Genomic DNA, 25,867 nt, shown 5'->3' with positions numbered 1-25,867 from the left:
GCGACTATATATGCTTGTCGTAAGAGGCGACTATATATGTTTGTCGTAAGAGGCGACTATGTATGCTTGTCGTAAGAGGCGACTATGTATGCTTGTCGTAAGAGGCGACTGTATATGCTTGTCGTAAGAGGCGACTGTATATGCTTGTCGTAAGAGGCGACTGTATATGCTTGTCGTAAGAGGCGACTATATATGCTTGTCGTAAGAGGCGACTATGTATGCTTGTCGTAAGAGGCGACTATATATGCTTGTCGTAAGAGGCGACTATATATGCTTGTCTTTAGAGGCGACTATATATGCTTGTCGTAAGAGGCGACTGTATATGCTTGTCGTAAGAGGCGACTGTATATGCTTGTCGTAAGAGGCGACTGTATATGCTTGTCGTAAGAGGCGACTATATATGCTTGTCGTAAGAGGCGACTATGTATGCTTGTCGTAAGAGGCGACTATATATGCTTGTCGTAAGAGGCGACTATATATGCTTGTCGTAAGAGGCGACTATATATGCTCGTAAGAGGCACTAACGGTGATCAGGCTCCGTGACTTGGTTGATGCACGTCATCATATCCCAATTGCGTAGATCGATGCTCATGAAATAAATCATAGGATTTTCTGGTCCAAACTCGATTACTCACAGACCGCCGTGGAATATAGCTGAAATATTGCTGAGTGCGGCGTTAAAAAACAAACAAACAAACATTGAAATGCTCTGGTGTCCATAGTGGATAGCCAAATAAAATGCTCAGCTGGCTTGAATGTTGCATGGGCAAACATTCAGGTATTTGGGTCTTCTTTATCAGCATTTCAGAAACTCCAGATAGGAATAGTCTTTAAGGTTCACAGAATCCAATTTTGCCACGTCTCAGGTTTACTCGCTTGTGAATTGTCATTTGTTAAACAGTCAAAATTGTGGAGAAACATATTTCATTGTAGTACATGCATTATTTAATTCAATAAATTGAATTGGATAATATGTTGCAAATATAATTAAGTGGTTATTGACTTTTGAGAATTCTGGTTGTATTCACATCTTACTTGATATACCGGGTTACATGTAGTCACTCATTTCAGGAAATTGCTTGTCTGCAGAGTGATGTTCAGCAGGATCCAAACTGTACCGGCATTATGGAGACCGCCGTGTCAGGTAGGAACCCCAGGAACGTTGTATCAAAGGAACGTTGCGTTCAATGAGATAGCGTTCTGTCAATAGTGCATCAGCTCTTTCACATCACAGCTGAACGCCTCCTTGGTCTAGTGGTAGAGCGTCCGCCCGGAGAGCGGAAGGTCCGGGGTTCGATCCCCGGCCGCGTCATACAAAATGACGTTAAAATATGGTACTTGTTGTTACCCTGTCTGGCGCTCGGCATTAAGGGGCTAAAACAAGGACTGGTCGGCTCGGAGTCAGTATACTGTGTCTGAGTGGGGTATTCATGTTAAACTGCGGCATGGTATCTCAGTGAGCTAACACAATAAATCGGCATCAGTCTAGTACAAGCAGCCACACAAACACACACACGTACATGCACGTCGCTATATACGTGCAATAATCTTGGACGCGACGTTAAATCCCATTTCGCCTCACCTCACCTCACCTCACATCACAACTAATGCATTCAGAATCTCAGAAACATTTTGCGATCACAGTTTATTTTCACTGTGCCCAGGTACTGCCCCAGTCACCTACCACCTGTTGGAGACGACCGCCCTAGACAAGGCTCCTATAATCCTACAGTGTAAGTATTTGGTGCCATGTGTTGACGTTCAGAGATCAATATTAAATGATTGATACATTAAGTTGATCGCACAAAACAAAACACATAAGTTCTTGTCACATTGAACTATGTCTTTTATTGTGATTAGTTTTCTTTTCCTGGTAACAACCCAGGGGCACGGATGTCCCACTCGTCTAAGACGTTGCATTACGCTGTACAGAGTTTCGTCCATTCCCAGAAACCAATGATGTTGGGTTCGAATCCCAGCTCGTTCCGATTATGTTTCTAGGTTTGACAGCATCATACCTGTTCTCGTGGGCTTTTATCAAAGTGGTAAACGTCTGAGACCTGCATCACTTCGGGCATTCCTCACACTTTAAGCTGACACGCCGTGATATAACTGGAATACTGTTAATAGTGGCGTCCAACCACTCGCTCACTCAATATGAACTCCAATTACCTTGCAGGTATCCATCTGAAGTACGACTCTGGAGCATTCAATCTCGACTACGTCAACGTCAACTCGGAAGGGGAGCTGGTTAACAGAAGACCAGACACCAGGCTTTCCCGGCAGGGGAGATTGAAGACATACTGTGGCACCTGCAGCACGTCCCCCCTCCCCAGGACTGGCTACCCGCAATACTGGGAGATGATAGCGCGGCTCAGGCTGAACAGCACACTTCGAGGCACTCGGTCTGTCTTGGAAACAGGCATTTGTAGGAGGGATGTGTTAGATAGAATAGAATTAGTAGGTGGTCAGAATCACTCCTACAGTCTGACCGTCTCCCAGTGTCCTACACATGGAGGGATATGCAGGAACCTATGGAAGAAGCGGAAGCATGTGCTGCATCTTCCTGTCACTCTGGTCAACATGGAGCAATACAACACACTACATTACGGTGTGGTCTATGATGATGCCAGGAAGAAGATTGCCTTCGTTGATGTGAAGGAGAACAAACTAATGGTGGCCTTAGACAATGTAGACTCTAGTCAGCCCCTTTGGCCGATGTTCGGGGTGTACAACCAAGATGATGTCATCGTCAGCATGTCACTTGTCGTTGGCCGCGACATCGACATGACACAGGAGAAGAAGCTAATGATCACCCGGGCGCTGCAGGCACAGCAGCCACACACACCCTAGTCAACATAGCCACACCCACCCAAGTCAACACAGCCACATATACCCCAGTCAACACATACACCCAAGTAAAAACAGCCACACACACCCTGGTCAACACAGCCACACACACCCTAGTCAACACAGCCACATATACCCTGGTCAACATATACACCTAATTTAAAACTGCCACACACACCCTAGTCAACACAGCCACACACACCCTAGTCAACACAGCCACACACACCCTAGTCAACACAGCCACACACACCCTAGTCAACACAATCACACACACCCTAGTCAACACAGCCACACACACCCTAGTCAACACAGCCACACACACCCTAGTCAACACAGTCACACACACCCTAGTCAACACAATCACACACACCCTAGTCAACACAGCCACACACACCCTAGTCAACACAATCACACACACCCTAGTCAACACAGCCACATATACCCCAGTCAACACATACACCCAAGTAAAAACAGCCACACACACCCTGGTCAACACAGCCACACACACCCTAGTCAACACAGCCACATATACCCTGGTCAACATATACACCTAATTTAAAACTGCCACACACACCCTAGTCAACACAGCCACACACACCCTAGTCAACACAGCCACACACACCCTAGTCAACACAGCCACACACACCCTAGTCAACACAATCACACACACCCTAGTCAACACAGCCACACACACCCTAGTCAACACAGCCACACACACCCTAGTCAACACAGTCACACACACCCTAGTCAACACAATCACACACACCCTAGTCAACACAGCCACACACACCCTAGTCAACACAATCACACACACCCTAGTCAACACAGTCACACACACCCTGGTCAACACATACACCTAAGTTAAAACAGCCACACACACCCTAGTCAACACAGGCACTCACACCCTAGTCAACATAGCAGCCACACACCCTAGTCAACACAGCCACATATACCCCAGTCAACACAGCCACACACACCCTAGTCAACACAACCACACACACACCCTAGTCAACACAGCCACACACACACTCTAGTCAACACAGCCACACACACCCTAGTCAACACAGCCACATTACCCCAGTCAACACATACACCCAAGTAAAAACAGCCACACACACCCTAGTCAACACAGCCACACACACCCTAGTCAACACAGCCACACACACCCTAGTCAACACAGCCACACACACACTCTAGTCAACACAGCCACACACACCCTAGTCAACACAGCCACATATACCCCAGTCAACACATACACCCAAGTAAAAACAGCCACACACACCCTAGTCAACACAGCCACACACACCCTAGTCAACACAGCCACACACACCCTAGTCAACACAGCCACACACACCCTAGTCAACACAGCCACATATACCCCAGTCAGCACATACACCCAAGTAAAAAAAAGCCACACACACCCTAGTCAACACAACCACACACACCCTAATCAACACAATCACACACACCCTAGTCAACACAGCCACACACGCACCCTAGTCAACACAGTCACACACACCCTAGTCAACACAGCCACACACGCACCCTAGTCAACACAATCACACACACCCTAGTCAACACAGCCACACACGCACCCTAGTCAACACAGTCACACACTCTAGTCAACACAGCCATACACACCCTAGTCAACACAGTCACACACACCCTAGTCAACACAGCCACACACCCTAGTCAACACAGCCACACACACCCTCGGCAACACAGCCACACACACCCTAGTCAACACAGCCACATATACCCCAGTCAGCACATACACCCAAGTAAAAACAGCCACACACATCCTAGTCAACACAGCCACACACACCCTCGTCAACACAGCCACACACACCCTAGTAAACACAGCCACTTATACCCCAGTCAGCACATACACCCAAGAAAAAACAGCCACACACACCCTCGTCAACACAGCCACACACACCCTCGTCAACACATACACCCAAGTAAAAACAGCCACACACACCCTAGTCAACACAGCCACACACACCCTAGTCAACACAGCCACACACACCCTAGTCAACACAGCCACACACACCCTAGTCAACACAGCCACACACACCCTAGTCAACACAGCCACACACACCCTAGTCAACACAGCCACACACACCCTAGTCAACACAGCCACACACACCCTAGTCAACACTGCCACACATACACTCTAGTCAACACAGCCACACACACCCTAGTCAACACAGCCACACACACCCTAGTCAACACAGCCACACACACCCTAGTCAACACAGCCACACACACCCTAGTCAACACAGCCACACACACCCTAGTCAACACAGCCACACACACCCTAGTCAACACTGCCACACATACACTCTAGTCAACACAGCCACACACACCCTAGTCAACACAGCCACATATACCCCAGTCAGCACATACACCCAAGTAAAAACAGCCACACACATCCTAGTCAACACAGCCACACACACCCTCGTCAACACAGCCACACACACCCTAGTCAACACTGCCACACACACCCTAGTCAACACAGCCACACACACCCTAGTCAACACAGCCACACACACCCTAGTCAACACAGCCACACACACCCTAGTCAACACAGCCACACACACCCTAGTCAACACAGCCACACACACCCTAGTCAACACTGCCACACACACACTCTAGTCAACACAGCCACACACACCCTAGTCAACACAGCCACATATACCCCAGTCAGCACATACACCCAAGTAAAAACAGCCACACACATCCTAGTCAACACAGCCACACACACCCTCGTCAACACAGCCACACACACCCTAGTAAACACAGCCACTTATACCCCAGTCAGCACATACACCCAAGAAAAAACAGCCACACACACCCTCGTCAACACAGCCACACACACCCTCGTCAACACATACACCCAAGTAAAAACAGCCACACACACCCTAGTCAACACAGCCACACACACCCTAGTCAACACAGCCACATATACCCCAGTCAGCACATACACCCAAGTAAAAACAGCCACACACACCCTAGTCAACACAACCACACACACCCTAGTTAAAATAATCAAAATGTCCTCAAAATATATATATATATATATATATATATATATATATATATATATATATATATATATATATATTGTAAGTTATTCAGTTTTGTTGTATGTAAACTCTGAAAACCATGACATTTGTTGAAAGTGTACCACAATAAATAGGGCGAAACGGTGTCCACGTGATTTTGGATCACAAGCTGAATGGAAGTCATCCCTAACACAAGAGGAGGTGTGTTGATAAAGATAACTTGTCCCTGACCTGTTCATGCAATTGTCGTTCAGTGAATCAGTGACAGTATGTTATCTCATATTATATGTAGATTACAGTACACACAGTATAGGCTCTTCAGTTGAACTGTCAGTCAATATCACAATGTCATCACCTAACAGCTGTCACACCAGTTGCCAAAATTGTCCTACAACTGGTCTTATATATCTGATTACTTTTCAAACAACCATTTTCTATGCACCACCAGTAGTCATTATTATCCCCCGAGTCCGCATAACGAGAAATTTCGATTAAAAAATATTTTATATCCTACCAAAGTGGCACCATTAGGCTTTCGTAGTTTTCAGGTAAAAGAAGAGAAGTTTAAGACTCTCAAATTTGCCTAATACACTTAAAAGAGTTAAAAACAGTATAGTCAATAGTTCACAAAGAATTTCACAGATAAATTACTTTTCACAGAAAAGATGTACCCCAAATCTGAAACGTCCGCAAGCACACACGGGCAATCAAGGCCGTCCGATACTTTCGATGTTAGTATAAAAGATTAAAAAACGTGACTTCTTACTGTGATGCGCCTGTTTTGGGTCGATGAAAACCTCAGGCAGCGTATATGATCGTAATTGATTCATGACTTGTTAAAAAGTACCTGTCAAATTTGAAAAGGGTAAACATTTATCAATACCATGGTTAGGTTTAGTCATGGTTTAACAAACAATAATTTAACACTATCCGAACACGGTAGCTGTGATCACATTTTTGACTATGTGCTTTCTGTACATAATGTATAGTCGACGAACTCTTAATCTACTTATGTGTGAACATTATATTCATCGTCAAAAGAAACGCGAACTATAGAAACCAGTGGTGCATGCAGTATGTACGTTAAGAAGATATGTTTCCAATGTGCACCACTTAATGACAAAACTAGACCCGTGAAGATCCGGGGTAGAATAGGTCTTCACACCCATGCTTGCCCTAAAAGGTGACTATGTTTGTCGTAAGAGGCGCCTAACAATCAGTCAGGTGTTACCACAGAGTGACGTTATTCTTATCACGATATGCTGCACGTGATTTCCAAACTTTACTCGCTAATCAAGCACGAGACAAATGGTGCATCTCGAGTCATGGATCTATGATGTCACATGTGATGGATTTATGAGCGTCGGTTCACACAATATTCCAGTATGTTCGTATGTGCATCGAACCAATCTAATATCACTTGAATGTGAATAATGAATAATGTACGGTAATCGCGTTTCTTTTGTTGGTGAGTATTTAATGATTGGAAGAAGAGTGTGCGTCCCTTACACACCCGCTAATTACGTGCACACTTACGATAACAATTGTTTTGTGAGATTGATAATGTCTGATAAATCACTTATTCAGTTCAAACATTCCATGTACATTGTCCATTGTTATCTGTTCAGAGTAAAACTGTTGGCCTCAATTGACACATACTTGTCTAAAATTGTACATATGTTTCTTTTTTAGCCACTATAAAACATGGGTGAATATTTCGTTTTCCCAGCGGATCTTGAATAAATAGATCAGTTTCATCTTGATCTTGACTTAACCTTGATAATTATGGCGTCAGACTTCCACAGTATGAATGTGATATTAACGAAAATCGTTATCTTAATTTGAAAAGATATCATGATTTACGAAACAGCGATAAGTATGATCATGACCAACACATTGATTTCAAATTAATTCTTTTTCAAGTTGAATGTAATTTCATCGTTTTCGAACGCAAAAATGAAAACTAAAATTTGGAACGAAAATGGATATTTTACTTTGAAAAGATAAAATATTTTACGAAATAGCAATACGTATACCACAATTTTTACTTCAAGTCGAACATATTTCTAAATGTTAAAACCTTGTTCGTAATTTCAAACCAAAACTATAAGTAAATAAATTTTTGGATCGCAAATAGATACAACAGTTTGAAAAGAAAAATAACAGGTTTCAATTGTTGAAAATACGAGTATCGCTTATGGGCATCCTTTTTACTCGGGGTCTTTCACTATTTTCAAAACACTTGATGACTGCATGGGGTAAACCAGACTGACACTAGGATGCCCTCTTTTTCACAGAATTTGATATTCACACATAACCTCGACTCTACTACCCTACCTGCCCACCAAGCCTCCCCCCCCCCCCCCCCCCCCCCCCCCATCACACACACCTTGCCACTTGCCACACAACCCCACCCTGCCATTAATACCACACAAACGCACCCAGCCACTTTAACCACACACTGGGACCCCATCAGTGTGACCACACACCCTGCCACTGCCACTGCCACTGCCACTGTGACACCGAATCAGTCAGTACCGAATACCGAATCAGTCAGTACCAAATACCGAATCAGTCAGTACCGGATATCGAATCAGTCAGTGCCGGATATCGAATCAGTCAGTACCGAATACCGAATCAGTCAGTACCGAATACCGAATCAGTCAGTACCGAATACCGAATCAGTCAGTACCAAATACCGAATCAGTCAGTACCAAATACCGAATCAGTCAGTACCGGATATCGAATCAGTCAGTACCGGATATCGAATCAGTCAGTACCAAATACCGAATCAGTCAGTACCGGATACCGAATCAGTCAGTACCGGATACCGAATCAGTCAGTACCGGATACCGAATCAGTCAGTACCGGATATCTAATCAGTCAGTACCGGATACCGAATCAGTCAGTACCGGATATCGAATCAGTCAGTACCGAATAACGAATCAGTCAGTACCGGATATCGAATCAGTCAGTACCGGATACCGAATCAGTCAGTACCGAATACCGAATCAGTCAGTACCGAATACCGAATCAGTCAGTACCGGATACCGAATCAGTCAGTACCGGATATCGAATCAGTCAGTACCAAATACCGAATCAGTCAGTACCAAATACCGAATCAGTCAGTACCGGATACCGAATCAGTCAGTACCAAATACCGAATCAGTCAGTACCAAATACCGAATCAGTCAGTACCGGATACCGAATCAGTCAGTACCAAATACCGAATCAGTCAGTACCAAATACCGAATCAGTCAGTACCAAATACCGAATCAGTCAGTACCAAATACCGAATCAGTCAGTACCAAATACCGAATCAGTCAGTACCGAATACCGAATCAGTCAGTACCAAATACCGAATCAGTCAGTACCAAATATCGAATCAGTCAGTACCAAATACCGAATCAGTCAGTACCGAATACCGAATCAGTCAGTACCAAATACCGAATCAGTCAGTACCAAATACCGAATCAGTCAGTACCGAATACCGAATCAGTCAGTACCGGATATCGAATCAGTCAGTACCAAATACCGAATCAGTCAGTACCAAATACCGAATCAGTCAGTACCAAATACCGAATCAGTCAGTACCGAATACCGAATCAGTCAGTACCAAATACCGAATCAGTCAGTACCGAATACCGAATCAGTCAGTACCGGAAACCGAATCAGTCAGTACCAAATACCGAATCAGTCAGTACCGAATATCGAATTAGTCAGTACCGAATGCTCCATGCATCTGTAATGTGATGGGTCGTTACTTAAACACCTTCTTGCGGCCCTGTCCAGACTCTGGGTTATAATTTGCAACCTCCGCTTGTCGTACGAGGATCAGGTGGTCATGATTGGTGACTTATTTGATTGCCTGTCAACTTTCTATGATTGCAACAATACAATATTCGCCCACTGTCCTGTGCAGGCATTCATTTGAGTGTGTGAGTCAGTAACTTTGGCTCAACAGCGCTTCTAACAGTATTCCACTTCTATCACAGAGTGTCAGCCTAGTTATAATGTGGGAGAAAAGACGAAGTGATGCAGGTCTCTGACGTATACCACTTCGATGAAACCCATGAGCACAGGTATGGTGCTGACAAACATGGAAACATAATCGGTGCAACCGGGATTCGAACCCACGATCATAGGTTTCTGGCAGCCCGTCATGGGCCCCGAAAGTACTTGAGTACATGGGATTTATAATTGATTTATAATTGAAAATATTAGTAATATTACATACACATCTCGGGTAAATGTTGTGTCAGCTGTAATTTGACTTGTGTCATCTATACATGAAGCACTTATCATGCGGCCAGGGTATGATAGATCTGCATAGTGTGTACGGATGACAGAAGGTTTTGTGAATGACCTGAGCGTCTCCTGCAGGAACTTCTATTATGGTAACCTGACCATTGTTTTGCCAGAAGTAATAAGATATTTTCACGAGACAGGCGGTGAGTTGGAGGGAATGTGAATCCCATAATCATTACTATATTGAGAATACTTAATGAGTGTGTCTGCAACGTTACAATCAGGTGACAGTCGTGTATAGTTAGGGCAGCATAAACAGACACATATGTCTGAATTTAAAGTATATATATTAAAACTGGCTTGGATGATTGGATCGTGAAGGTCGAATTTGAGAAGATCATTGTACTTTCAGCTTAGGGCTCACAGTATTACTCTTTGTTTTGAATAATACATTGTATAGCAATAGGATAACGTCGCAAAAACTTGATATTACCTATTTACTGTTCTGTACTCATCGGATTTACGCAAAGTGTACATAATTGTCAATTCTTGTAACTACAGTCAGACACCGTTGTGTCGAAGTTCAAGGCACCTACATAAATTCTTCGAGTTATCCGAGGTTCGACACAACTGTTACTTCGAGACAACAGTAAGTTCGACATATCAAAGTTCGACACAACTGTTACTTCGAGACAACAGTACGTTCGACATATCAAAGTTCGACACGACTGTTACTTTGAGACAACAGTAAGTTCGACATATCAAAGTTCGACACAACTATTTTTGACTGTATAAACATCAGCAATAATAATTTCAAATACTGCTTATTTAATCATTAACATATATATAAGAAACTGTACAACACCACTGACGTTGTACAACGCAAGAATGATGCGACCCAAACTAGCTAACATATTATCAACCAGTCGGGTATCAAAACGTATCAAAACTTTATGGATGCCAAGTTCTGTTTTTTGCATAAAGCGACGTTTCGGTGTGGATTCCTGCAGCGCTATGAAGCTGGATTGGAAACGAACCAAGTGATGAGAGGTGTACGACGCTGTTGTTGTCAATGTCAATCTGTTGTATCATAACATGCTATAACTAGTGAATCCGGTCTTATAACATTCTTCACTCACTCACTCACTCACTCACTCACTCACTCACTCACTCACTCACTCACTCACTCACACTCACACACTCACTCACTCACTTGGACCACTCACTCACTCACTCACTCACACACTCACTCACTCACTCACTCACACACTCACACTCACACACTCACTCACTCACTTGGACCACTCACTCACTCACTTACTCACACACTCACTCACTCACTTACTTGGACCACTCACACACTCACTCACTCACTCTCACTCACTCACACACTCACTCACCCACCCACACACTCACTCACTCACTCACTCACTCACACACTCACACACTCACTCACTCGACCGGTCGATTTCTGGAAGTAATAACAAGACAGGATTGCTTTCAACTAGTGTATTGCGCATTCTGTTTACACGTCATGTGATGTGAAAGCCAGTCGCGTGAAAGTTAACCCCTGCAGTTGCAGTTGCCAACACAGCTCGCGACGCCAGGGTCGGCTGCACATGTCTCTCGGCAGCCGGACGACAGAGGGCCCCCAGGACAGCTGAATCTGCAGGCCATCTCGAGTTCTGAGCAAGACTTAAGACACACCTGACATCTGTCTCTCGTTGCTGTCACAGCGACTACCAGGATGACAAGGATTGCCAGTCTCTACAATAACAATGCCATTTTGAATATAATATACAACGTCAATGCATGAGCAAAAAAGTCTTGCATATCCGCAAAAATGATTCCATTAAGATTTAAAGGGCCTAAATAGCCGAATCGACTACTGAAAATCAATGATGAGACCAGTTGAGTCCGCCCGGAGAGCGGAAGGTCCGGGGTTCGATCCCCGGCCGCGTCATACCAAAAGACGTTAAAAGATGGTACTTGTTGTTACCCTGTCTGGCGCTCGGCATTAAGGGGCTAAAACAAGGACTGGTCGGCTCGGAGTCAGTATACTGTGTCTGAGTGGGGTATTCATGTTATACTGCGGCATGGTATCTCAGTGAGCTAGCACTATATATCGGCATCAGTCCGTACTAGTATAAGCAGCCACACACACACGTGCATGCACGTCGCTATATAAGAGGAATAATCTTGGACGCGACGTTAAACCCATTTCATCTTCATCTTCACCTTTCTCGGAAACATTACTGTATCTTTGAAGCGCAGATTAGAAATGTATTCACTCTCGAACAAAACAAAGAATACTGAAAGGTAGGTCCCTTTTCTTTATGACAGCAACTGTTGCTGATGGAGTGGTCTAGAAACCGCCAGAGCCCGCAGTGTTGACTGGAGAGTATATTCTTTGATACTGCTTCATATTACTTTGAAGTGTTTGGCCAAGCGAGAAAGGAAATCAAGTAAATCAGAAAACTAGCGCATATTCTTTTTGAACTTTGCAAACAAGGGAATTGATGCTTTAAGTTCAGGTAACATTATCAGACAAAAATCAGATTCCCTAAATATTGCTACAGGAGTTAGTTCTCAAAACTAGCAGGAGATAGCTATAGGTGTCCAGAGCCAATCGGTACCTGGCGAAACGAAGCATATGCAAAACTCTTACACCTGGCTAAACCTTATCCCAAATTTCAGAGCTTTCGGAGCTTTCACGAACACCATTTCATCCGAATTGTTCATTTTTAGAGACACGTTTCAGGTGTGGTGAGGTGAGGTGAGGTGTGGTGAGGTGAGGCGAGGTGTGGTGTGGTGAGGTGTGGTGAGGTGTGGTGAGGTGTGGTGTGGTGTGGTGTGGTAAGGTGAGGTGAGGTGAGGTGAGGTGAGATGTGGTGAGGTAGGGTGAGGTGAGGTGTGGTGAGTTGAGGTGTGGTGAGGTGTGGTGTGGTGTGGTGAGGTCAGGTGAGGTCAGGTGTGGTGAGGTCAGGTGAGGTAAGGTGAGCAGTGGTGTGTTGAGGTGTGGTGAGGTGAGGTGTGGTAAGGTGAGGTGAGGTGAGGTGAGGTGAGGTGTGGTGAGCAGTTGTGTGGTGAGATGTGGTGAGGTGTGGTGAGGTGAGGTGTGGTGTGGTGTGGTGAGGTCAGGTGAGGTCAGGTGTGGTGAGGTCAGGTGAGGTAAGGTGAGCAGTGGTGTGGTGAGATGTGGTGAGGTGAGGTGTGGTGAGGTGAGGCGAGGTGTGGTGTGGTGTGGTGTGGTGTGGTGTGGTGTGGTGTGGTGAGGTGAGGTGAGGTGAGGTGAGGTGAGGTGTGGTGAGGTGAGGTGTGGTGAGGTGAGGTGAGGTGAGGTGTGGTGTGGTGTGGTGAGGTGTGGTGTGGTGTGGTGAGGTGAGGTGAGGTGAGGTGAGGTGTGGTGAGGTGAGGTGAGATGTGGTGTGGTGTGGTGTGGTGTGGTGTGGTGTGGTGTGGTGTGGTGTGGTGTGGTGTGGTGTGGTGAGGTGTGGTGAGGTGAGGTGAGATTAGGTGTGGTGAGGTTTGGTTTGGTGAGGTGAGGTGTGGTGAGGTGTGGTGAGGTGAGGTGAGGTGAGGTGTGGTGTGGTGTGCTGAGGTGAGGTGTGGTGTGCTGAGGTGTGGTGAGGTGAGGTGAGGTGTGGTGAGGTGTGGTGAGGTGAGGTGAGGTAAGGTGAGGTGAGGTGAGGTGAGGTGTGGTGAGGTGTGGTGAGGTGAGGTGAGGTGAGGTGAGGTGAGGTAAGGTGAGGTGAGGTGTGGTGAGGTGAGGTGTGGTGAGGTGTGGTGAGGTGAGGTGAGGTGAGGTGAAGTGAGGTGAGGTGAGAAGAGGTGAGGTGAGGTGTGGTGAGGTGTAGTAAGGTGAGGTGAGAGGAGGTGTGGTGAGGTGAGGTGAAGTGAGGTGTGGTGAGAAGAGATGAGATGAGGTGTGGTGAGGTGTGGTAAGGTGAGGTGAGAGGAGGTGTGGTGAGGTGAGGTGAAGTGAGGTGAGGTGAGAAGAGGTGAGATGAGGTGTGGTGAAGTGTAGTAAGGTGAGGTGAGAAGGTGTGGTGAGGTGAGGTGAGGTGTGGTGAGGTGAGATGTGGTGAGGTGACGTGAGGTGAAGTGAGGTGAGGTGAGATGGGCTTTAACATTTCGTTTAAGATTATTGCGCATATATAGCGGCGTGTGTGATTCTGGCTGCTTCTAATCGTCCGGACTTATGCCGACTTTATAGTGCTAGCCCACTGTAATACCATTACACAGTTTAACATGAATACCCTGCTCAGACACAGTATACAGAGTCCGAGCCGACCAGTCCTTGTTTTCACCGCTTTATCCCGAGCGACAGGCAGAGTAACAACAAGTACCATTTTTAAAAGTCTTTTGGTATGACGCGGTCGGGGGAACGTGTCACAGAACGTGGACATGCAACCTCGTGATGTAAACTCCACTACTTGTAGCTGACAAGACTCCTCATATTTCTACCAACCTGTTGGTGATTTGTTCGCAAATCACTTCTCTATTGTTGCCATAACAACCTTCGTCAGTTATTCAATTATGGCCTAAAATATCACAAACAGTATACTACTAATCGGGACAACAACTCTATTTTTATGGATGCTGTCGAACAGAGAACATGGCCCAACAGAGAAGACGAATCTGTTGAATGTCTTTCGGAGTTGGTTAAGTCAGTGCTGAAAACTGAAAAAGCCAATCTGTACCAGCGAACTGTCATCCAACGTCTGGCTGCCCTACATTGTACAGGAACGGGGAGTCTCGGAGTATGATATTATCAAAGCCCAAGACCCATACAATAGTTAGTAATATATGAATACGTTGATCAAATAATTTCAACTGACAATAATCTGGCATATTCAAGAATACGAATTATTCTAAGCACAGAAAACATTGCCCTGAAGACTTGATCTTTGAGACGTTGTATAGTTGTATAGAAAAAAATTTCGTTATTACAAAATAATTTCGTTATAACGGTAAAAGATTCGTTATTACGGAAATAATTTCATTATCACGGAATACGGAAAAATAGATTCGTTATTACGAAAAAAGATTCTTTATAACAAAATTATTCCCGTAATAACGAATCTTTTTTCGTTATAACGAAATTATTTCCGTAATAACGAATCTTTTTTCCGTTATAACGACTTTCTTTTCGTGTCTTTTCCAAATTTCAATTTTGACCCCAATAGGTTTTCGTAGTTGCCAAAGTAATTCGTTTTGGTTTTGCACATACGTACCACGCTCAGCATGTTGATGGTCAGGGGGATCTGTAGATTGGGGATTTGAATATATCTGAAAACAAAGAAGTGCATAGTTAGGTGTTTTAAAGGAAATATTTGGAATATGGTTTCAAATAAACTGACCACATTTTGAGATACGTCTGGGATGGTTGAAGAGCTGGATGTGTAGTTCAAGTGCGTCAGCCTGTTTACACTGCGAACGACAGAGTACGGAAAATGAGCAAGGCAACGTTGGGGCCGCTGTAAACTTAAATAGCGCAAGGTCAACGAAGCGTGCAGACATTTAGCTCAATAATGTTTTTGCTGCATTCTGCCCCGTCACACTGCATCTTCGTTTATCCTCATTTCGATTTGTTTTCTCAGACACATGTATCATTATTTTCGCTTTCTTCTCACCTGTTGTTTTACGGTAACATTCAACTGGCATGCCTGGAGAAAATATTATGTCCAATGTAATTGTTATACCTTTTGTAATGTTAAACGAAAGTTCTAGTTTCTGTTCTGCTGTCCTGAGTATGGGTTAAAATGCGCAGCGCTGCTTCAGCGTATACCACTTGGTTCAAAATAACATATAACAACTAGCCTTTTACAATGATAACCCTTACCATCATCACAGCTCATAACTGCGTAAAAAACAGGGAGTTTGCGTTACATGCCTCGTTACTCTTTGCAACTGCACAATCGGTATACGATCGCACAGTTTTAAATGAGAGATATTGTTTTTTATGTCAGAATATTTTAGAAGATGAATGCCATGTTTTAATTAAATGTCCTTTATACAATGTTGAGAGATCCCAGTTACTTGATCTATTTTTTAACACCTGTCCAATAACACCTGTTATGTTTTATACTGTCCAGCCATGATGTTTGCTATGTTGCGTCCATAACCTGCTATTATATTTTAAAGAAAAGAAAAGACATTTTATATCGTCGTTAAACATGTTAAGATACTTTTTTTAATATATATCTGTATGTATGTGTAAATAGTATATATAGGCTCTCATAACTCCATGTGGAGTGGCTGAAATTGTAATAAGATGCTGTATTTTATAATGTACATTTATGAGGTGAGACTTAAATACAAATCTGTCTGTCTGTCTGTCTATAATATATGCTTTATGCTATGGGCACATGTTTTGTTAGCGCTAGTCAAGTACACATGTTTTGTTAGCGCTAGTCAAGTACACATGTTTTGTTAGCGCTAGTCAAGTACACATGTTTTGTTAGCGCTAGTCAAGTACACATGTTTTGTTAGCGCTAGTCAAGTACACGTTTTGTTAGCGCTAGTCCAGTACACATGTTTTGTTAGCGCTAGTCAAGTACACGTTTTGTTAGCGCTAGTCAAGTACACATGTTTTGTTAGCGCTAGTCAAGTACACATGTTTTGTTAGCGCTAGTCAAGTACACATGTGTTGTTAGCGCTAGTCAAGTACACATGTTTTGTTAGCGCTAGTCAAGTCTACGGCATCTGCAAGTACATTGTTTATATGCTATCTTCGTATCATTAGGCTAGATCCACTGTAGCATGTTTATTAATTTCCCATATTTATATGACGGACTTGTCGGTAAACATGTAGAAACCGTACACTCACACTGGTCCTAAACTGACCAGCCCGTCTGCTGAGGAGTTCGAGGATAATAATAATAATAATAATGATAACAACAACAACAATAACAATAATAATAATGATAATAATAATAATAATCATCATCATAAAAAATGCCTTTGAAATTCATTCATACGATACATACCGGATTTTGAACGTTAAGATTTCCTCCAATACATGTACACACAGTGTTTAAACCAAGCTATTGGCCTCTGTCTTCTGTCTGACGACAGGTGGAGCTGTGTTTATGTGTTCATGTGTTAACATCACAACCCGCACCGGAACGCTATCACGGTGCCGCCCATGTTCGTGCCTGACCTTGATTTCGCGTTAACTGACTATTTTAGTTATCACGACAGCTAAGTTGGCCGCTCCTGCAGTTGGCTTCCTCGAATATTACAGGATTAAAAACAGCGTGCACGAGTAGATTTGTTTGAAAGGGATAAACATTCCTGGCTCCCGCGTCCCTTATACACTCGACAAACGCTTGTCGTGTCACGTTGACCCGTGAAGATCCGGGTTAGAAGAGGTTTTCAGCAACCCATGCTTGTCGTAAAGGCAACTAATGGGATCGGGTTGTCAGGCTCGGTGACTTGGTTGATGCATGTCAACGCATCCCAATTGCGGGGATCGATGCTCGTAACTTACACTGGATTATCTGGTCCAGACTCGATTATTGACAGACAGCCGTCTTATAGCTGGAATATTGCTGACTGCGGCGTTAAACAACAAACAAACAGTATTGGTTTATTAAGGATGGAAAGCTATGTTTTATACTCATACTGACAACAACATGTACAATTAGCCCACTTGGAATAATTTAAGCTCTCGTGTTGTATATTTTATTGCAGGTCCCACCGCATATTAAACATGTGCAAGTGCATCACGTTCATAACTTCTATTGGCAGGGTTATTTTAGACTAACATCTAGTCTCTGAAATGAACATATCGTACAGAAAAAAATAGTTGTTAAATTATCTTAATCAAAAATTAATAAAAAGGAGCCCGGAGACTCTCTTCGTTTTGAGATACTGATACTGCAGAAACCTAGACTTGCCATACATTATATACTTGCATGGACTGTGTATATTTGTATCAGCGTCTGTAAGACAGATGTTATCGGGGTGCTAAAGTGTAATTTATTACACGCGGACAGCGCAAGTTAAATCTCCAAGAATGATGATGGTGAAGACAGACTAGGGTTATGCTAAAAGTTCAAACTGTGTAACTTTCGCATCAATTTAAGGGGCAAGACTCGTCGCCGTCAAAACTTCCATGGTTTTGTTTGCTCAACGTTTCCCTGTCATACGTGAATGGATACGGCCGCTTTGTTGTACAGTCACTATTTTATCCAACCAATCAAGCAACGGCCCCGTTCAAACGAGAGGGGAACCAGACCAATGAGCGCCCCGATAACATCCAACAAACAGTGTAACACGTGCCACAACACATTGAACCAGACCAATGAGCGCCCCGATAACATCCAACAAACAGTGTAACACGTGCCACAACACATTGCTTCAATATCGAACAATAGTTTGGTTCGACACATTTGACTTCCGTTAATTATGTATAATCTCAGTTCATTAACTGACTAAAAATATACACACACGCTACAACCACACCACTTAGCGGCCGTATTCATTCACTGGTAATTGAGAAAGTATCGACCTTGGTCAGTCGTTGTCTGCAGGAACATTTTGCCGCCGTTTGAAATGCCATGGGATAACCTTTTCGCGAACGAAGCCAAGCGGAAACAGAGACATCAGGTCAAGCTGAGAATGACAGGAATCTTCACACAGCAAAGTAAAGTTAGCCTATTAACACCACTTTCCATAATTCATGCTGAGATAATTTCGCTTAGTTATAGAGGACTCGCCTTGATGCTATCTGAACTTGCTCCCATCAAAGTGATTGCCATTTAAGATCTGTAAACTTAATGATAATCAGATGACAAATTGTTAATTGGAATTATTCATCAAAGTAATCACACTTCCCGTGTGGTTAATTGTCCAAATCGGTATGTTAGTTTGTCAGCAATTGACGTAAACAGTTTCAATTAAAAGGGTTTAGTACCGTTATGATTTGTCTGTTTGGCCCTCTACTTGGCACGCAGCAATATGCCAGCTATATGACGGCGGTCTGTAAACAAGAGGTCTGTATCGCTCACCTGGATATTTACACAATCATTACAAAATATACAATTACTTTGTACATGTATATAATACTGCAAATAGTTTGGGGATCCGAACTGTGTCCAAGTTATAAACTCTTTATGGCCCCGCCCCTCAACCCCTTGGGGGGTCAGCCCCATCATTTGAATCCTCACCACCGGAGGATGCTTTCAGTCGTTACTTCCCAATTAGTGGTTTAGAAGAAGGAGTCGTCTGAAGAAATTGTGCAACACGTGCCACAAAACATTGAACCAGACCAATGAGCGCCCCGATAACATCCCACAAACTGTGTAACACGTGCCACAACACATTGAACCAGACCAATGAGCGCCCCGATAACATCCCACAAACTGTGTAACACATGCCATTAAACATTGAACCAGACCAATGAGCGCCCCGATAACATCCCACAAACTGTGTAACACGTGCCATTACACATTGAACCAGACCAATGAGCGCCCCGATAACATCCCACAAACAGCGCAACACGTGCCACAACACATTGAACCAGACCAATGAGCGCCCCGATAACATCCCACAAACAGTGTAACAAGTGCCATTACACACGTTTGCTTCGACACATTGGACTTCCGTTAATTATGTATAATCTCAGTTCAATAACTGATTAAAAATATATATACACACGCTACAACCACACCACTTAGCGGCCGTATTCAGTTACAGGTAATTGAGAAAGAATTGACCACGGTCAGTCGTTGGCTGCAGGAACAATTTTCCGCCGTCTGAAATGCCATGGGATAACATCAGTTTAAGCTGTGAATGTCAGGAATCTTCACACAGCAAAGTACAGTTAGGCTATTCCATAATTCACCACTTTCCATAATTCATGCTGAGATAATTTCGCTTAGTTATAGAGGACTCGCCTTGATGCTATCTGAACTTGCTCTCATCAAAGTGATTGCCATTTAAGATCAGTAAACTTAATGATAATCAGATGACAAATTGTTAATTGGAATTATTCATTCAAAGTAATCACACTTCACGTGTGGTTAATTGTCTAAATCGGTCTGTTAATTTGTCAGCAATTGACGTAAACAGTTTCAATTAAAAGGGTTTAGTACCGTTATGATTTGTCTGTTTGGCCTTTAACTTGGCACTTCGCAATATGCCAGCTATGTTACAACCCGTTTTGTAATAAAGTTGCAAAGTGTAATAATTATTACACTTTGAAACGATTCCAACGTTATGTCAACTTTGCATTCAAAGTAGATATGATGACGACCAATCTTAACGTAAATACCGTTTGTGTTCCAAATTGAACTTATAAGCACGTTATGGGTGCCAATTGAACACTTTCAGCATCATTCACCAAGTTTATTACACTTTGCAACTTTATTACAAAACGGGTTGTTATGTGCATTTCACTTTGTAATAAGACTCTCAACCCGTTTTGTAATATTTATTACACTTTGTAACTTTATTACAAAACGGGTTGTAACACAGCTATATGACGGCTGTCTGTAAACAAGAGGTCTGTATCGCTCACCTGGATATTTACGCAATCATCACAAAATATACATTTACTTTGAATATGTATAAAATACTGCAAATAGTTTGTAATTTTGACTCTGTCAGTATTTTAAAGGGGTGGGTGGCAAATCTGACAGCATGAACGTGTATTTCTCTAGATACAAATGTAGCATAAAGATCTGAACCGTTTCCATGTTATGATCCAGGATCCAAGTTTACAGAGGCAAAGCTGGACCCCAGGGCGAATCCTGTTGGCTTAAATGCATTATTCTCTTCATAACAAACAAATGTATACAATGTGTAATTTTTATCATAGGGTGGGGATAGTATCGGTTTGCATGTTATGGTCAATGTTCTAGCCCCTATTGGAGTGCCGGACAGATGAACAGAAGGGCCAGTCCTGGTAGCATATGTACATTCCTTTCATTATACTCAGCAATTGTACATGTGGTTATATGGAGGGGATCTTAACTGTGTCCAAATTATAAACTCTTTATGGCCCCGCCCCTCAACCCCTTTGGGGGTCAGTCCCATCATTTGAATCCTCACCACCGGAGGATGCTTCCAACCAAATATGGTGATATCTATCTCTTAGTTCCAGAGAAGAAGTCGTTTAAAGCAATATAGCCAAATTACACCTAATTGGCCACACCCCTCAGCCCCTTGGGGGTCAGACCCACCATTTGTACAATTTTGAATCCCCACCACCGAGGAATGCTTCCAGCCTTACTTCCCAAATAGTGGTTTAGAAGAAGGAGTCGTTTGAAGAAATTGTTGACGTACGGACGACGGACGCCACGGTATGGCATAAGCTCCAAATTGTTTTATTCATTGCAAACTGAAAGGCCATAGGCCCTAAGTTCAACGTATTTGCAAGGTATGAGTGTTTCTTCTAAGTAACAATGCATGATGTATGTACAATGCAATATTTTGTAATAAAGTAATATTTGAGGTTGACATGAGTATGCAAAACAAATTAATATTTGAGTAAGTTATAAACTTCTTTGGAATATACTTGTTTCTTATTTGACGATGGAGTTTACACACAAGCATAAAATGATACTCATTTTCTACAACATTAAGGTTACAAGATGTACAGATATTGTTAGACTTTGTAAATACATGTATACCTTTATAGATCTTTAAATCATAATATCCTGCTCTGAACTGCACTAGCGATACTCGAAGTTTTTGTATTTTAACAGATATTAGATATTCTATAAATTGTTGTTTGAAGAGAGAATAGGTAAATGACTACATTTGCTATTTCTTAGTTTTTCCATCCATATTTGGTGAAAGCAATCGTTAGCTCTATGGAGTAATAATGACATAAACATCTTGACATTTCCAACACCCTGATCCATCCATGCGTATCCAAGGCCTAAACTGAAAAGGGTGATTTTGATATTTGTTGCCCAATTATTTTTATTGCGTGAGTGACTGGCATTTTGATCCAGATAGAACAGCATGTTATAGGCTTTTTCCTTGGTATCGCGTGGATGGAAGTGTCGTTAGTTTTAACCAATACTTTATACAGCGCTTAAGCGAAAATATATACAATGGATTCGCCAAGTACAACACCATTTGGGGTGGAGAATCGAACCCCAATTACACGTTTATAAAGATGAACTTTTTTCTATACACTCATATTTTCTATAACCCAATATTTCTGATCCATAAAGTAAAATTGGCATTTTCTTTGTATAAAAAATTTTGAAAGAATAAATTACAAGGCAGATTATCATATTTTAACAAACTTTGTAGGATTGACATCAACTCTTTCTTAGCTATAACAGATGTAGATTCTAGATATTTATTCCAACTCAAAGTCCTAGTAAACAATATTCCAAGGTAAGTATAAGATGAAACTACCTCTATATGTGCGTCTTTGTATATACATTTCTCTAATTTTGATAGTTTCCCACCGCTTTTAAAAACAAGAACTTTAGTTTTATTTAGATTGACGGACAGTGACCACTTGTCACAATAATTTTGCAAATGTTGATTTGACGTTGAAGACCAATTACCGAATCAGAATAAAATCCTTCGGACCCGGTGAGCTAATAATCGAGTCTGGACCAGACAGTCCAGTGATTAATATCATGAGCAATTGGGATCGATGACAGGCATCAACAAAGTCAACGAGCCTGACCACCCAATCCCGTTAGTCGCCTCTTACGACAAGCATAGTCACCTTTTATGCCTAGCATGGGTTGCTGAAGACCTATCCTGAAAAGGAGCTTCAGGGATCAGTACCGTTATGAATCAGAAATACAAGGGTGATAGTGTATACTTGTAACACGTCCCATGCACGCCTTTTTCAATATGTTTGTAGTCATTATTGGGTTTTATACTTAGCATCCAGCTTGTTAAGTACATATGCTTCAAAAGTTTAAATACAGTGACGAACTCCATATAACGAGACAATACCACTTCGAAGTGTCTTTATCCATCATTTCTATCTGTATATTATTAACTATCATTGCTACTTATTTATCTATTATTTCTATCTATCTATACATATTTATCTATCACTTCTGGGACTTTTGGTGGAGACAGGATGTTCTTTTCGGTCACTCGTCAGAAACGCGCTTTTCCCTTTTAAAAAAAGCATACGTCCTTCCAAGAAAATGAAACGATCTCTTCCAAATCCTCATTTCATCCCTTAATGAAGGCTGATCTCTTTTAAAACTAAATTAATGTGGCCACCATTGCTTGCAACGACGAATTGTTAGGCTATTATGTCTCATTTAGATGCAGTTTCAAACAGGTTTCAGGGACCCGACTGCTCTGTCAAAATCTAGCCTTATGCTTTGAGGTTTCCAAGAAGATGTCGATACAACTACTGGGTACGAACAACGCTCCACCACATAAACTCATTTGATAACCTAGATACATTGGGCCAAAGAGACAGTTGAATTGAGTGAGTGAGTTGGGTTTTACGCCGCTTTTAACAGTATTCCAGTCATATCACGGCATGTCAGCTTAATGTGGGAGGAAAGCCCGAAGTGATGCAGGTCTCAGACGTTTACCACTTCGGTGAAACCCACGAGCACAGGTATGGTGCTGACAAACCTAGAAACATAATCGGGGCGAATCGGGATTCGAACCCACAATCATAGGTTTCTGGCGTGCCCAAGGGACACAACTCTTCACAGCGAATCGTGGCCCCTTAGACGACTGCCGCCCCAAGTTTTCAAACCTTTTGAGTAAAACCACCACGTTTCGCGTACCCAGTCAAACTACAGAAGCACACCATGCAAAGTGAATGAAAGATAAACAATGGGAAAATGTTTTCAACTAATTGTCAATTGATGATTGTTCAAATGACCTCAAGCGAAGTGGATTGCAACGCGTGCATATGTTTATGCATATTCACCACAGTGGGAAGGAAGTTAAAGGGGCGTAATGTTACCTCGTTAAAATGCATTGTTGTATTTAGAATTATGAACCAGAATACGCGAAAGAGTCGAGTTCTACCCTGTCGCTACTCAAACGGTGGCCACACAGTGAAACTACACCGCTAGCGCGTATTATGGCTCGCATAGCTCACATCGAAAGACCGTTTTCGTGGTCTGCCCGGCGAGCGGAAGGTCGGTGGTTTGATCCTTGGCAGCGTCGTACCAAATGACGATGGCGCTTGCTTTTGCCCTACCTGGTAATTAAGGGGCTAAAACAAGGACTGGTCGCCTCGGAGTCAGTGTACTGTGTCTGAGTGCGGCATGGTATCTCAGTGGGCTGGCACTATACGACCGGCATTAGTCCAAAACTAAGCAGTCAGACAAACTCAGTTTCGAAACTTTCATAAGTTATGCTCACCAAAATGCCTCCTCTGAAATAATCCACTACGAAAATTGGTATTGGCTCTTAAATCTAGCATAGGTATAAGCACACCTGTTAACAAACTATGTTGTCATGTTCCGTTCTCACTGAGGTACGCTGTGCTGAAAACTACTTTTGTATACGACTATATAAGTTAATAAAGTTTATTTTTTTAAACTAAAACCATTCAAGCGTGGTTGTAACATATTAAATCTTTATCAAACTTTTCATTTGAATTGAACCCACGACCCCATCTAAGATGTCAAAATATTTTTTTTAAGTATCCGACTCGGGTTTGTTCACCTACAGAAAGTAACATATATGAATCTTTCATCCATGCATACAGAAGCACCTACCTTGTTTGCTGCTAACAGATTGTGTGATTGGGTCAATTTGCGCGGGTACTTATACACTAAACACGGTCCATTATCCACTTACCAGGGGAAACGATTTGGTGAGTTAACTGTAATTTACTGCTGTGACTGCGCCGACATAACCAAAGGGATGGCTATTATCGATAATAATTCATGGTGACAAGGTCAGTTGTGCACACACACCTAACACCCTTTACTCTTTATACAGCCTATCGGTATTTCACATTCAAACATTATGGTACAGCAGGTCTCAATGAAAGTTTGTTACATGAATGCACTGAGTTGATTGTTGCAGGTTTATATTCTACATTGTGTTTTAGAATGATGTTTTCTGATCAGAAGGGGAGTTTTAGGTTTATAATATACATTGTATTTCAAAATGCTATATTCTGACCAGTAGGAAGTTTTAGGTTTATATTCTACATTGAATTTTAGAATGATGTATTCTGATTAGAAAGGGAGTTTTAGGTTTATATTCTACATTGTATTTTAGAATTATGTATTCTGATCAGAAGTGGAGTTTTAGGTTTATATTCTACATTGTATTTTAGAATGATGTTTTCTGATCAGAAGGGGAGTTTTAGGTTTATAATATACATTGTATTTCAAAATGCTATATTCTGACCAGTAGGAAGTTTTAGGTTTATATTCTACATTGAATTTTAGAATGATGTATTCTGATTAGAAAGGGAGTTTTAGGTTTATATTCTACATTGTATTTTAGAATTATGTATTCTGATCAGAAGTGGAGTTTTAGGTTTATATTCTACATTGTATTTTAGAATTATGTTTTCTGATCAGAAGGGGAGTTTTTGGTTTATATTCTACATTGTATTTCAAAGTGCTATAATCTGACCAGAAGGAAGTTGCAGGTTTATATTCCACATTGTATTTTTGAATGATGTCTTCTGATCAGAAGGGGAGTTTTAGGTTTATATTCTACATTGTATTTTAGAATTATGTTTTCTGATCAGAAGGGGAATTTTTGGTTTA

The 25,867-nt window shown here is 42.4% G+C and overlaps 1 protein-coding gene and 1 long non-coding RNA gene across 4 annotated transcripts in view; one reads left to right on the top strand and one right to left on the bottom strand.

Annotated features, from left to right (window-relative positions):
* Positions 1–2,853, top strand: part of LOC139448016 (protein PML-like) — a 4,918-nt gene extending 2,065 nt beyond the window's left edge. The window contains exons 4-6 of the mRNA XM_071229521.1: positions 1,072–1,144; positions 1,665–1,733; positions 2,180–2,853. Coding sequence (XP_071085622.1) covers positions 1,072–1,144; positions 1,665–1,733; positions 2,180–2,853 — 816 coding nt within the window. The remainder of the gene's footprint in view (positions 1–1,071; positions 1,145–1,664; positions 1,734–2,179) is intronic.
* Positions 2,854–11,660: 8,807 nt separating this feature from the next.
* LOC139448004 (uncharacterized) lies at positions 11,661–24,894 on the bottom strand. 3 transcript variants are annotated; one of them, XR_011652056.1, is made up of 3 exons: positions 24,857–24,894; positions 15,404–15,458; positions 11,661–11,933 (listed from the first exon to the last, which is right to left on the bottom strand). It is a non-coding gene; the product is annotated as an uncharacterized lncRNA (long non-coding RNA). The 3 variants fall into 3 exon arrangements; XR_011652057.1 differs by lacking the exon at positions 24,857–24,894 and adding an exon at positions 19,090–19,113; XR_011652055.1 differs by lacking the exon at positions 24,857–24,894 and adding an exon at positions 17,159–17,498.
* Positions 24,895–25,867: the final 973 nt, after the last annotated feature.

Source organism: Haliotis cracherodii, unplaced genomic scaffold (assembly GCF_022045235.1).
Source record: "Haliotis cracherodii isolate W230 unplaced genomic scaffold, xgHalCrac1.p SCAF_7, whole genome shotgun sequence".
In the NCBI taxonomy this organism is placed as follows: domain Eukaryota; kingdom Metazoa; phylum Mollusca; class Gastropoda; order Lepetellida; family Haliotidae; genus Haliotis; species Haliotis cracherodii.
This window is presented reverse-complemented; position numbering and strand designations above follow the sequence as displayed.